Raw genomic sequence first — 13,389 nt, forward strand, 5'->3', positions numbered from 1 at the left:
TTTTGCCAAAAGAGAAAACCAGTACTATTCTCAAATCTGACGCCAAATTCGTGAGGTTGTTTTGAATAAAGAATTTCGCGAAAAATTCAAAGATTTCTTAAGAGATGATGTCAGTAGGATGTGTCCAGCCAAGAGATTTCGTAAATAAAAACGGCATTAACGGCCGATCACGTGCCTAGTACGTGTCAGGTTAATTGCCTTAGGACTTTCAATACTTGCAAGAGTTTGTAGCGGTTCAAGATCGACAAGATGTTGAAGCTGACATGTCAGACGACTTATCTGAACCGGAACACGGACAGGGCCGGAGTCGTGTACCTCAGAAGAAATACGAGATCCCGCCGCGGTCGCGGTCGCTCGGCGACGCGTTCTGCTACTCGCGGGCGCGGCGGTACCCGCATATCCGCAAATGGATGAAGGTAGGTAATGGATGGTCATACCAAGCAGTGCAAGAACCGCCAGAAAATCCAGTATTTCAAGAAATATCACAAGTATTGGCTCCAATCGATGAAAGGTCGTCAGAGTTGGATTGTTTTTCAATATTTTTCCCCGATTCCTTTTGGCACACTGTAAAGATCGAAACTAACCGTTACGCAGCGCAAATGAAAGCCAAACAAGCAAGAAAAGGCATTCTGAAACCTGGCACTATGTTATACGAATGGAAAGCTGTCAAAAAATCTGAACTAAAGACATTTTTTTCTATCGTGATTCATATGACACTTGTCCACAAGGAAAGTTTTGATTCATACTGGTCTACACGGGAAATAATAGCCACTCCATTCGCCGGGAAGCACATGAATCGAAACAGATTCCGAGCCATTTACAGCTGTCTCCATCTGAATGATAACGCAAACTCCGAGATGATCCCGAGTACGACGCTTTTTTCAAACTTCGACCTTTTTTTGATGAGATGTGTGGGTTGTGTCAAGAGTGTTATTATCCCAATGAGAACTTGACTATCGATGAGGGTACTTGTGGGTTTAGAGGACGAGTGCACTTCAAAGTGTACAATAAAGATAAGCCCCGATAAATATGGCATGAACGTGTACATGCTCTGCGACGCGGAAACAGGGTATATACTGCGCATGGTTCCCTACATGGGTGACTCGAAATCGGTGGAAACAATTATCACGGAATTGAGTGAACCATACTTCGGTAAGTGGCACACCATATACATGGATCGTTTCTTTACAAGTACGACAGTCGCAGACTTATTATGGATAAAGGAAACTCGCCTTGTTGGCACTGTAATGGCGAATCGTCGTGGTCTGCCACGGGATTGGCGTCATCAACCGCTGGAAAAAAGCGAAATGGCCTTTTGTCACCGGGCCAATCTAACAGCGTGTAAATGGAAGGACAAGCGTGATGTACTCATGCTTACTACGAAACACGGAGCTAGCTGGACAGAGGTGGATGCCAAAGTCAAAGGTGTTGGTGTGACCAAAAGGCTGATACCAGATTGTATACTGGATTACAACCACCACAAATGTGGTGTAGATCTGAATGACCAGTATGTGTCTTACTACTCCTTGAATAGAAAAAGCATGAAGTGGTGGAAAAAAATGTTTTTCAACCTTGTAGCAAGAGCAATGGTCAACGCTTATGTAATTTATATAATAAATCAAGGTCTCAACGCCGCCGCCCACGATTCTCGCAGTTCCTGATGGAGTGTGGTGACCAGCTGCTGCAAACTTCACCAGAGGCTGAACCAGGACCCTCACGTGGCCCACACCATGTAGGCAGCAGTACCAGACTAGTGGGAAGGCACTTTCTCGAAAGGATACCGAGCACCGAAAAAAAGCAGAAAGTGGCAAGAGTGTGCAAAGTTTGTGCAGACATTTCTAAGACAAACACTGGCAGACGAGGACGCAAAGAAACTATATTTTACTGCCCAGACTGCAACGTGCCTTTGTGCTATCATCCTTGCTTTAAAAGTGTTTCATACACGCAAGGATTATACAACATAATCACAAATTACAGGCAAACAAGATCATGTTCGACTTTTTTTTTTTTCATAAACCCCCTTTTTTGTATTACATTTTTAAAATAAAAAAAAACAATTTACATATGTTTTTTAATTTTATCCTAAAAATAAACAAATCAATAGTGTAAATAAAAAAAGAATTATAGATCCATCATTGATAGTTCTCATTTTATACATGTTGCAATATCGGTGAAAATCGCCGGCGAACCATGGAGGAAACACGGCGAAAATGGAAGGCGCGTTTTAGTCAAAGTGTTAAGAAACAAAAACGCCTCCTTTCATGTTCAGTTAAAGCACTGACATCAAAATTTGCTAACGAAACGGGAATAATTTTGTCTTATGCGACATTTTAAGAGCAAAGCCGTTTTGGGTGGTCGCTCCAAAATTAAGAGACAGAGAAACGTGTTTATGTGTAAAACATGAAAACTTCGAGTTGAAATTGAACAAATTAAAAACATTACAACAGGTTAATCACGGGAGTACAGAGAAAACTATTTAGACGATTATAGTTGCAACGTAATTTCTTACGACTGTATGAATGGTGTGTGTGAGAAATGCAATAATCCAACACTTAAGCCAGGTGATGTTACAGCTTCTGTGAAATATTCTCAATGGAAATCTGTTATTGAAGAAAAAACTGTAAAATGCGATGTAACACGTTTTTTCTGACACTTCCCACTTGGCTGTATGGCATACGAGTGAGTGCCAGCACGCCGGGAAAAAGTTATGTCGGATTGACAGATGTCAATCGCGTAAATTGCGTAAATGAGATCATTTACGCAATGACGATGGCAATATAAAGTCCCGTCGCGATTATTTTTTAAAGTGGTGTATAAGCCACATATATGATGATGGAAGGGTCGTGAGATCTTCTGTATAGAACCAATGGCTTAGTCCATCGACTAGGGAACATGCTGTTATAATATTGTCCCACGAGATGTGGGTTCAAAGTCCAACTTCTAAGTACAACTTCAAAGTCCAACTTCAAAGTTCAACTTCAAAGTCCAACTTCTTCAAAATCCAACTTGAATGTTCAACTGCAAAGTCTAACTTCAAGGTCTACATTCAGGGTCTAGTTCCCAAGTCATGACTACCGTCTGTGTTTATCGTTAGGGATACTTTTTCTGCGGTCAACTATGTAGTTCCAGCTTAGCGATACTGTCGCGTTCTTATCACGCGAATCAAATAGGTTGTACTTACTAGGGTAAATAAAACGGTATATAGAAATAAAACCCAGTTTATTGACGTTAAATCCCTAGCAAGTACATAGATCGGATCTCTGGGTCGCAGGTAATTTGATACTGGCTGAGCACCCTTGGTGCAGTAGGAAAACTACCACTTCCCTGTAACTCTTCCCACGACGACACGGGGTACACCGGCGCGCGCAGCAGGGCAGCAGAAACGGTGGGGTAAGTATAGGACCGAAAGTGGATCCAGCGGGTTGTAGAACCCGAAAGGTGAAACGGTGCAGGTAAGTACAGGACCGGTAGTGGGTCCTGCGGTTGTAGAACTCGAAGGGTGAAGCGGTAGAGGTAAGTACAGGACCGGTAGTGGGTCCGGTGGTTGCTGAACTCGAAGGGTGAACCCTGGAACCCGGAATTAGTCATTTCAAGAATTGTCCGAATTCCCAGTCTGACTGCCACATGCCGATTCCTTAGCTTGATTGAAGATGGGAAGTGGATAGCAAGCAAGCTTAGCAATCTAAGATGTGGCTGTCAGCAAATTACACACAATAAAAGTGAATTTAGCAAAATAAATTTAGAAAGAAAAAGAACAAAGAACAAGATAAATTTATGGTAGGTAGTTGTTTTTAAAAAGCTATCTAACATTAAGCAAAATTAAAAATTTTGGAAAAACCCACGACGGTAAAAATATCATCGAAAAAGAATAAAATAACTCAAAACCCCCGACTTAACCCAATTATTATGTAACGAAATATTATATTAGACTTAAAAATACTTTCTAAAAAAGAGTTGATATCTCGAGACATCGGTAATAGATATACTTAAGTACCTAAACAATGAATATGGATGTTTACAGTTTTTTCCTAACGTGTCTGTTTCTCGAAGATATACTTAAATGTAGCGATAATAATTTTACCATAATACATAACCGAGGAATATCCGTCGGGGGCTGCCTTTTCTATATGAAATTTCAACAGAAATTTAATCATACTCATAAGTGTATTTTATGTCGTCGTTAAACATCTACAATTCTTCAATAATTGTATTCACGTCACTAGAAAAACTTTAGCTGGGTTAATGGCAGCCCCCGACGGATATTCCTCGGTTATGTATTATGGTAAAATTATTATCGCTACATTTAAGTTGGTCGTTGGTCACCGAAAGCGAAGTATTCGGGAATAAGCGCTCATCAAGAGTGTAGGTATAGGCGTCATCAATGGTGACTGTATACATGTAATGTTTATAAGCTTGGTTTTTAGGGTTCCGTACCCAAAGGGTAAAACGGGACCCTATTACTAAGCCTCCACTGTCTGTCTGTCTGTCTGTCCGTCTGTCTGTCTCCAGGCTGTATCTCATAAACCGTGATAGCTAGAAAGCTGAAATTTTCACAAATGATTTATTTCCGTTGCCGCTATAACAACAAATACTAAAAATAAAAATGGTCCCCATACAATAAACGTGTGAAATCGCAAATTATAACTTTGTTATTTTATTATTATATATTTGTATGAAAAACAAAGTTATTTTTTGCCGAAAAATGTTTGTATTTTGGCTAGTTGTAGGTAATAGATACGTTCATTTTTCATAGAACCCCGTACGGAACCCTTCGTGGGCGAGTCCAACACGCACTTGGCCGGTTTTTATTAAATATTTACATACTGATTGGATATTTCAAAACATAATGTTAAAGCTTGTTTGCAATTATTTATAAGATTTCCTTTTTATTTTCAGTCTTCTCAAGTTAATATCACTCCCCAGACTACGCTACCTTCGACAAGGAGGTCACGAAAGCGAAACATAGAGGGAGATCCTGAAGTTGATGAAGCTTTGCAATTACTGAGGGAGATTACATCTAATGCAAGGCAACGCGATGATGCTGCTATATTTGCAGACTATATAAGTAGCAAGTTGAGGAAGATGGATCATTACACGATGTGTACAGTACAACATCAAATCCAGAATATTGTCTATGAAGCAGAAATGAGAATGGGTCCGATGAATTTTGATACCAATAATACTACTCAGCCTCTTCGTTATCAAAATGTTCGTCCAGGATACTTCACAGGCCAACTTACAACGTCAACAATGTCACCATCGCCCTCAACTTCGCCCTCTTACTCTGTTCAATCAGACTATGAAATGCAAAATAGCCCAGATGTCAACACAAGTGACAGTCTGTTACAAGTCTTGGAAAATAATTTAACCGAAAATAGTGTTACAGAAGTGTTAAGAAATGTTTCTGATTCCTAAATAAAACAATTATTTGAATAATCATATTTTATTTCTTTAAAACATTATAATTGATATTGCCAAGGAAGCTGACCTTGTTCCGATAGAAAATAACATTTCTAATTACACTTGGTTCTACATTTAGAGCGATCTGCGGAATATTTTGTTGCTCTTCGTTCAAAACTCCATCAGTAGTTCTTTCATTTCTCTTCATAAAATTATGCAGATGCACACAAGCCATCACGACAAGTTTTGCTTTCTCATTTTGTAAGTCAATGCGTGAATGTAAAATTCTGAATTTATTAGATAAAATGCCAAACGCGTCTTCTACAACCATGCGCCCGCGACTAATTCTATAATTAAAAACCCTCTCAGGTGATCCTTTTGCATGATATCCAGAAAATGGTTTTATTATATTCTGTGAGATGGGGAAAGCATCATCACCGATGAAATAAAAAGGTACAGGTGTATTTCTCCCTTGTAATGGAATCGCTTGTGGCAGACTTAAAGTTCCATCTCGTATCATATCAAATAAAGTTGAATTGCGTAGAACTCCACCATCAGATATTCTGCCCTGACATCCAATGTCCACGTATAAAAAGTTATAATTGGCATCGATTAAAGCTAGCAAAACAATACTGAAATATGACTTATAATTAAAAAACTCAGAACCGCTATTAATTGGACATGAAATACGTATATGTTTCCCATCGAGGGCACCTACGCAATTAGGTACATTCCATTTCTGCATGAAACTCCGAGCCACTGATAGCCATTCTTCCTGTGTATTCGGCATCTGTAAAATAAAATTGTTTGTGATATTTGTGTGTGTAGTTCTAGTTATATGTATGTAAAATGTGTGTGAAGTTCCAGGTACAGTATAAAATCATAGATATTATAATTCGACTAGGAATAGATATGTTACTTAGGAAGGTTCAGTTTCTAACTACCTAATATGTTACGGATATTTGTACTTACCCTTAAATAATTGGATAATGTAGATACCAACGCTTGACAAACATCTGGAATTATTAAAGAAATAACTTGTGGAGACACTTTAAACAGCGTACCGAGTGAAAAATAAGAGTCTCCTGTAGCCAGGTATCTCAAAGTAATTGCTAGTCGATCGGAAGCTGACACAGCATTTCTCCAGCGGGTGTCAGTTTTTGATATCATAGGTCCAGTTAAATTCAGTAATATTTCAAATTCTTCACTAGAGATCCTTAGAAAAGTGTTAAATTTCGAACGAATATTTCTTCGGTTTATGTCATCCTTTCTAAAAATCTTCAAGTATCAGGGACACATTAGGCCTATTTCGTAGACTTGGTCTGACCCAATATCTTCGTTTGATTTTGCGGTTCTTTTTACGAATAATAACATACAACACAACACTTGCGATATACGCAACTATATCATAGTCCAACATCTTTCAATCCTACGTACACGACTAACTTCGACGAAAGTCACAACACTGCTGCGAAAATTGCAACCGCATCTGCAGGCCGCCGGCAACCGCCGGTAAAGCCGGCGGCCTGCATTCAGCGGCAAGGCGGTCTGAAACCCGGCGGCATAAGCCGGCGGCATGTGTGGATGCGCCATATGATATAAAATAAGCACTAAAGCGTGAAAATACATTTACACGATGATTATGAAAAATGACAGTCATGCAATGAACAAAGAAAGCATGTACTAGTCTACGTTGATATTTAAACTAATAAAAATGGTAATTGCTACACTTACCTAATTAATGGGGATAACACAACACTATAAATTATTATATCGTAGACAAAATTAGTAAAAAAACGTATTTAAAAAATATACGAGTAATCGAGGTGTTCTCGCTACAAAGGCAGAAGGATTGTGTCGAACATCCGATCGGAAGAGTAGCGGCTCGGCTGTGGAATGTAGGTACGGCTACCTACGCAATGTGATAATTATTAAAGTCGTACAATATTAACGGAATTATTTTGTAAATAGCTATGTTTTGTTAAATTAATTAGTATAAGTTTATTTATGTAATAATATTTTAGTTTTAAGCAGTAGTTTTTAAGTGTTTTCAATGATAACTTTTTGATAGTTCCTAACAGAAAAACAAGATCAATTACAGTCAGTAGTAAAACGCGGCAGGCGTTACAATACAATCTCAGGATTCAATCTGGATGTCCTTCTTCCATGACTAATTTAACTTATCATGTATTGTAACGTTTTCTCACATTGATATTCTACTAATACATGGAGTATTTGTCCTCAACAATTACTCCATGCCTTTTTTGTCAAGGACCTGCCGTCCTGACACTTTACACATCCCTCTGAGGATAAAACCTAGTTGTTTAGGTATATGACTAAGCTAAGATTATACGGGTGTCCCGTAAAGAGCACGACAGACTGAAATGTAAGGAAGATTGAGGTGTGCCCTACTCGATAAAAAAAAATGACCTCAGTAAAAGTGTCACTGTTTTCGAGATATTCCCGACTTTTTATTTTTTTCGACAAATTCCGCTTTTGGTCAGTTTTTTGTTGCTGTGTGTACAAAAAAGCAGATAACTCTGTAATTTATTTTTGTAAATATTCTAGAATAGTAGATCTACCATATTTAAATACTATTTTGCTAAATATCATTAAGTATCTTTGAAAAAAAAATATTCTTATTATTTTTTTGTACAAAAATTATTTACCTCAACTTTGGCATTCGGTGGTGAAAAAAAAATGTACTGGACTGTCACTGCACATTTTACAGATAAATTACTTATTTAATAAGGATTTCAGAAAGGTATAATATCGGCCATATTTTTGAAGAAAAAAAAGAGATTGCCAGTTTTATGCCAAAGGGGCTGATTGTTATTAAATCCGATTTATTAATTTAAGTTTAAATTACACATTTTTACCCATCCCTGGCCATGCTAAATTGATGATAACAATAACATGAAACGACCACGCTCACACTCAGGTCTACAGTTAGCTTGACCGGGTAGTACCTGCTCTGGCCTTTTTTTATGATACCGACCGGTTTTCTATTGTCATATCTACAGCCGTTGCTATTGTGCTTATCTATCCTGTTTGCTATCTCGCTCTTACGATAGCAAAAGGATGCGTCTGTCTTTGTCACTTTCCTGCCCCTTCCTCTGCCTGCCAGCCGCCAGCCAGGGCAGCCAGTACGATCCTTAACGCTCTCCTGCGCACACGTCGTCGCTCTGTTACCGCTGTTGTTTTGCTATCGTACTACGTTTTTTGCTTGGAACTCGGACTCTGATTTGCCTAACGATTTGGACTTAGTTATCTGTGAACTTTGTGTTGTGAATTGAACTGTGACTGGCTGTGCTAGTTCGCTTGAACTTTAAATAATGGCGGCGGCGGCGTCCACGTACACGTCGCATGAGTATGCAGATATGCATCTTATTTATGGCGAAGTTCGCTGTAACGCCAGAGCTGCTGCGAGACTTTATGCTGAGCGATACCCTAACCGCCGGCATCCAGGTCATGAGGTTTTTACGCGAACCCATAGAGCCATTTCTGACGGGCGTGTACCTGGGCAGCGTACGAGCGAAGGACGACCACAAACGGCAGAGGAAGATATTGTATTGGACGAAGTTGAAGAAGACCCTTCAACTTCAGTGCGGATGATCGAACGACGTACCGGGGTTCCAAAATCTACGGCTCACAGAATTTTGCAACGTCATTCGTATCACCCATACCACATTCAACGAGTCCAAAGTTTGCAGCCACGGGATTACCCGGCACGAGTTAACTTTTGCCGAGAAATGCTGAGACGACATCAATCGGATCCCAATTTTTTTAATAAAATCTTGTGGAGCTTGCAAGCGCGATGGCTATTTTAATTTACACAATCTGCATAGCTGGCAGATATCCAATCCACATGAGATGCGGGAAGATCGATCTCAATACCAATACAAAATAAATTTGTGGACCGGTATCTACAATGGCCAAATACTAGGACCGGTCGAACTGCCACCCACTCTCAATGCCAATAACTACTTGGAGTTTCTTCAAAATCAGATGCCGATTTTACTTGAGGATATTCCACTGGCGGAGCGGCGTGCAATGTGGCTGCAACACGACGGGTGCCCCGCGCACTACGGCCGTCAAGTAAGGGACCATTTAAACTCTACATTCCCTCGTCGATGGATCGGACGAGGAGGCACAATCAATTGGCCTGCTCGATCCCCCGATCTAAATCCATTGGATTTCTTTTATTGGGGCTGCATGAAGGACCACCAGTGGAAGATGGGGGTTGGATGTACACCCTCTTAACAGATATTCAGAAAACTCAAAAGGAGATTTTGGCCAAAGTGAACACGATCCATGAGCAGGCCCAACAGGATCGCAAAAGGATACAAATGCTTGAACTACGAGTGGAGTCACTCCAAGCAGCCAGGATGCAGGGGATGACAGCTCAACACGTAGTTGATACAGCCTCGGCACCGTCTGGAGGAACCACACCTCACTCCACCCCAGGGGACCTGAAGAACTTTATACTATAGGGACAAGGTGTATAAAGAAGCTATTCAGAGTGAAGAACACCTGCGACAACAAATTAATACAGCAGCCCAAGAAATATCAGAATTAAGCTTAAGACGGTTAAAAAGGGCTTTCATTAAGAGGTGCCGCGCGTGTATCGCACAAGAAGGCCGGCAATTCGAGCACATACTAGATGTATTCATTGACTAAATATTAAAAAATGATTTTTTTACTCAAACATGTGTATTTTATTTATTATTCAAATTTAATATGAATTAGCCCCTTTTGCACAATACTGGCAATTTCTTTTCTTTTTCTACAAAAATATGGCCAGTATTATACCTTTCTGAAATCCTTATTAAATAAGTAAGTTATCTGTAAAATGTGCAGTGACAGTCCAGTACATTTTTTTTTCACCACCGAATGCCAAAGTTGAGGTAAATAATTTTTGTACAAAAAAATAATAAGAATAATGTTTTTTTTTTCAAAGATACTTAATGATATTTAGCAAAATAGTATTTAAATATGGTAGATCTACTATTCTAGAATATTTACAAAAAATAAATTACAGAGTTATCTGCTTTCTTGTACACACAGCAACAAAAAAACTGACCAAAAGCAGAATTTGTCGAAAAAAATAAAAAGTCGGGAATATCTCGAAAACGGTGACACTTTTACTGAGGTCATTTTTTTTTATCGAGTAGGGCACACCTCAATCTTCCTTACATTTCAGTCTGTCGTGCTCTTTACGGGACACCCTGTATACATCTCAGATTAGTAAATATTTGGTAAATAAAGATATTCGATTTCTCCAATTTGCTGATGACATTCTTATATACATATTGTGTAAATAAATTGAATTCTGCTCTTGTATATATCCATAACTATTATACTAATACATTAAATTGAATATTAGCTGTAGTAAAAGTGGAGCTATGATATTCTGTAAAATACTATACTTGTCAGAGTCCTATTCTTTTTAACAATGCACCTCTGCCTTGGTTACTTGAGAAGAAATTTTATGTATACCCCCATTAGTATTCAGGCGTATTCAAATAGCTGAAAGATTTGTTATACAATTTATATCATATAATAATAAATGTGTTCTAGATCGAATTCTGCCACCGACATGCCCTTTAGACAAGTCTGTAAGGCTTGTTGACACTAAAGGTATCATTGATGGACATTCTCCTACACTGTTAAGAATTTGTATGTATTTTCTAGTAAATTTTGTAAATATATATAGAAATTCTCAATGGCCTATGTATACACGTAGTTATAAAGCATTAATGACTGCAGTCAATATTTGTCCAACTTCTGGATGTAACAATGCTGAGGTGCTCCAAGGCATGGATAGAGAAGGCTCTCCATATTCAGTGTACACCGATGGATCAAAAAGTGCTGATGGAGTAACATCAGCTCTTAATGATCCTCAATTAAAGATAACCAGATTTGAATATTTACAGCAGAATGTTATGCTATTTATAAGGCCCTAATGTACATATATGATGTAAATATTATCACCCATTTTTTTATTTTATCTGACTCTAAAAGTGTTTTAATGGCTTTAGAAGGACATAATTTTAATTTTAAGTCATACTACATTTTGTTTCATATTAAGCAATGTATTTGCTTTGCTTGGCGTTTGTGGACTATGAGAAAGCCTTTGATTCGATCGAGACCTGGGCGGTGTTGCAGTCTCTTCAGAGGTGCCAAGTGGACCATAGGTACATCGAGGTGCTAAGGGACCTTTACCAAAATGCCACTATGTCAGTTCGAGTACAGAACCAGAGCTCTAATCCGATCCAACTGCAGCGAGGAGTGAGACAGGGAGATGTCATCTCTCCGAAACTGTTCACTGCTGCATTGGAGGATATTTTTAAGCTTCTGGACTGGAAAGGATTTGGCATCAACATCAACGGCGAGTACCTGACGCACCTTCGATTTGCCGATGATATAGTCCTAATGGCTGAGACCCTGGAAGACCTGAACACCATGCTCGAGCATCTCAGTAACGCATCCCAACGAGTGGGTCTTAGCATGAACATGGCAAAGACAAAAAATATGTCCAACGACCATGTCGCACCCACTCCAGTTCAGGTTGGGAACGTTACACTCGAAGTTGTAGACCAGTACATTTACCTAGGACAAATAATCCAGTTAGGTAAGTCCAACTTCGAGAAAGAGATCTCTCGTCGGATCCAACTCGGATGGGCAGCGTTCGGCAAGTTGCGGAATATCTTCTCATCCAAAATACCTCAGTGTCTCATGACGAAAGTCTTTGACCAGTGCGTGTTGCCAGTGATGACCTACGGCAGTGAGACGTGGCCGCTTACTATGGGTCTCGTGAGGAGGCTCGGTGTCGCTCAGCGGGCAATGGAGAGAGCTATGCTTGGTATTTCCCTGCTTGATCGAATCAGAAATGAGGAGATCCGCAGGAGACCTAAAGTCACCGACATAGCTCGGAGAATTGCAAAGCTGAAGTGGCAGTGGGCAGGACACATGGCGAGGAGAACCGATGGCCGCTGGGGCGGAAGGGTTCTGGAGTGGCGGCCGCGTGTCGGACGACGCTCAGTGGGTAGGCCCGCTACAAGGTGGACCGACGATCTGGTGAAGGTCGCGGGAAGCCGCTGGATGCGGGCAGCGCAGGACCGATCGTCGTGGAGATCCTTGGGGGAGGCCTATGCCCAGCAGTGGGCGTCGTACGGCTGATGATGATAAGCAATGTATATTGGATCTGCGTAATACAGGCAAATGTGTTAAGTTTATGTGGGTATCTTATCTATTATAAACAATACTGGAAACTTGTTAGCGCTGAGAAATGGAAGTGGTACGCACAGATTCAGAGAGATCCGCCCGTCTGCCCATGGTATCACAACACGAAATTCCATGACAGGAAAATGATCTTAATAATAAATAGAAAAGGTTCGGTCATGGCAAAACACCATCTCACTTATGCCTCATACACACGTAACGATTTGTCGTAGCGATTAATCTGTGCAGACTAGTTTGCGCAGTTTTATCAATCGTGTGTATGAAAAATCGTGGTCGATAATCGTTCATCGGTGGCAGTTACAATTTTCATTAAATAAATCGTTGTCGATTGCGTTTGCACAGTTTTATCGTTGCGTGTGGATGGCGATCTCTCAGTTCGGCAGTAGTTCACAGAGTTTGCTAGTGTGCGGGCGTGCACATCGCTTTCGCGGAAACATGTCGGAAGACGAAAGAGGTGGACACCGCGAACAACTGCAAGATTTCATAGAAAATTACCGAAACGAAATTTGCCTTTGGAAGACTACATGTAAGGATTACCATGAACGCAACAAAAAAAATGCCGCCTACAACAGGCTAGTCGAAAAATATAAATCCATAGATCCAAATGCCACCAGGGACATAGTGGTTAAGAAGATCAATAACCTTCGAACTACATATAAAAAAGAGCTCAATAAAATAAAATAATCGTGTAAATCTGGAGCAGGGACTGACGAGATTTATAAACCTCGTTTATGGTACTTCGAG

At 39.9% G+C, this 13,389-nt stretch overlaps 2 protein-coding genes across 2 annotated transcripts; one reads left to right on the forward strand and one right to left on the reverse strand.

Moving 5' to 3' along the window:
• Positions 1 to 263: 263 nt before the first annotated feature.
• LOC126370436 (uncharacterized) lies at positions 264 to 5,436 on the forward strand. The gene is made up of 3 exons (XM_050015272.1): positions 264 to 416; positions 1,014 to 1,152; positions 4,826 to 5,436. Exons 1-3 carry the CDS (start codon positions 264 to 266, stop codon positions 5,413 to 5,415), a joined length of 882 nt encoding a protein of 293 aa, XP_049871229.1. The 3' UTR covers positions 5,416 to 5,436.
• On the reverse strand, positions 4,182 to 11,459 carry LOC126369991 (uncharacterized). Its single transcript, XM_050014611.1, has 2 exons — positions 6,373 to 11,459; positions 4,182 to 6,190 (listed from the first exon to the last, which is right to left on the reverse strand). Exons 1-2 carry the CDS (start codon positions 6,568 to 6,570, stop codon positions 5,444 to 5,446), a joined length of 945 nt encoding a protein of 314 aa, XP_049870568.1. The 5' UTR covers positions 6,571 to 11,459; the 3' UTR covers positions 4,182 to 5,443.
• Positions 11,460 to 13,389: the final 1,930 nt, after the last annotated feature.

The sequence above is a fragment of the Pectinophora gossypiella genome, chromosome 10 (genome assembly GCF_024362695.1).
Source record: "Pectinophora gossypiella chromosome 10, ilPecGoss1.1, whole genome shotgun sequence".
In the NCBI taxonomy this organism is placed as follows: domain Eukaryota; kingdom Metazoa; phylum Arthropoda; class Insecta; order Lepidoptera; family Gelechiidae; genus Pectinophora; species Pectinophora gossypiella.

Coding starts and splice junctions, on each gene's coding strand:
- LOC126370436 (XM_050015272.1), top strand. CDS start 264: ATGTCAGACGACTTATCTGAACCGGAACACGGACAGGGCCGGAGTCGT. Junction 417..1,013: donor ATATCCGCAAATGGATGAAG/GTAGGTAATGGA, acceptor TGTACAATAAAG/ATAAGCCCCGATAAATATGG. Junction 1,153..4,825: donor ATTGAGTGAACCATACTTCG/GTAAGTGGCACA, acceptor TATTTACATACT/GATTGGATATTTCAAAACAT.
- LOC126369991 (XM_050014611.1), bottom strand. CDS start 6,570: ATGATATCAAAAACTGACACCCGCTGGAGAAATGCTGTGTCAGCTTCC. Junction 6,191..6,372: donor CATTATCCAATTATTTAAGG/GTAAGTACAAAT, acceptor TTTATTTTACAG/ATGCCGAATACACAGGAAGA.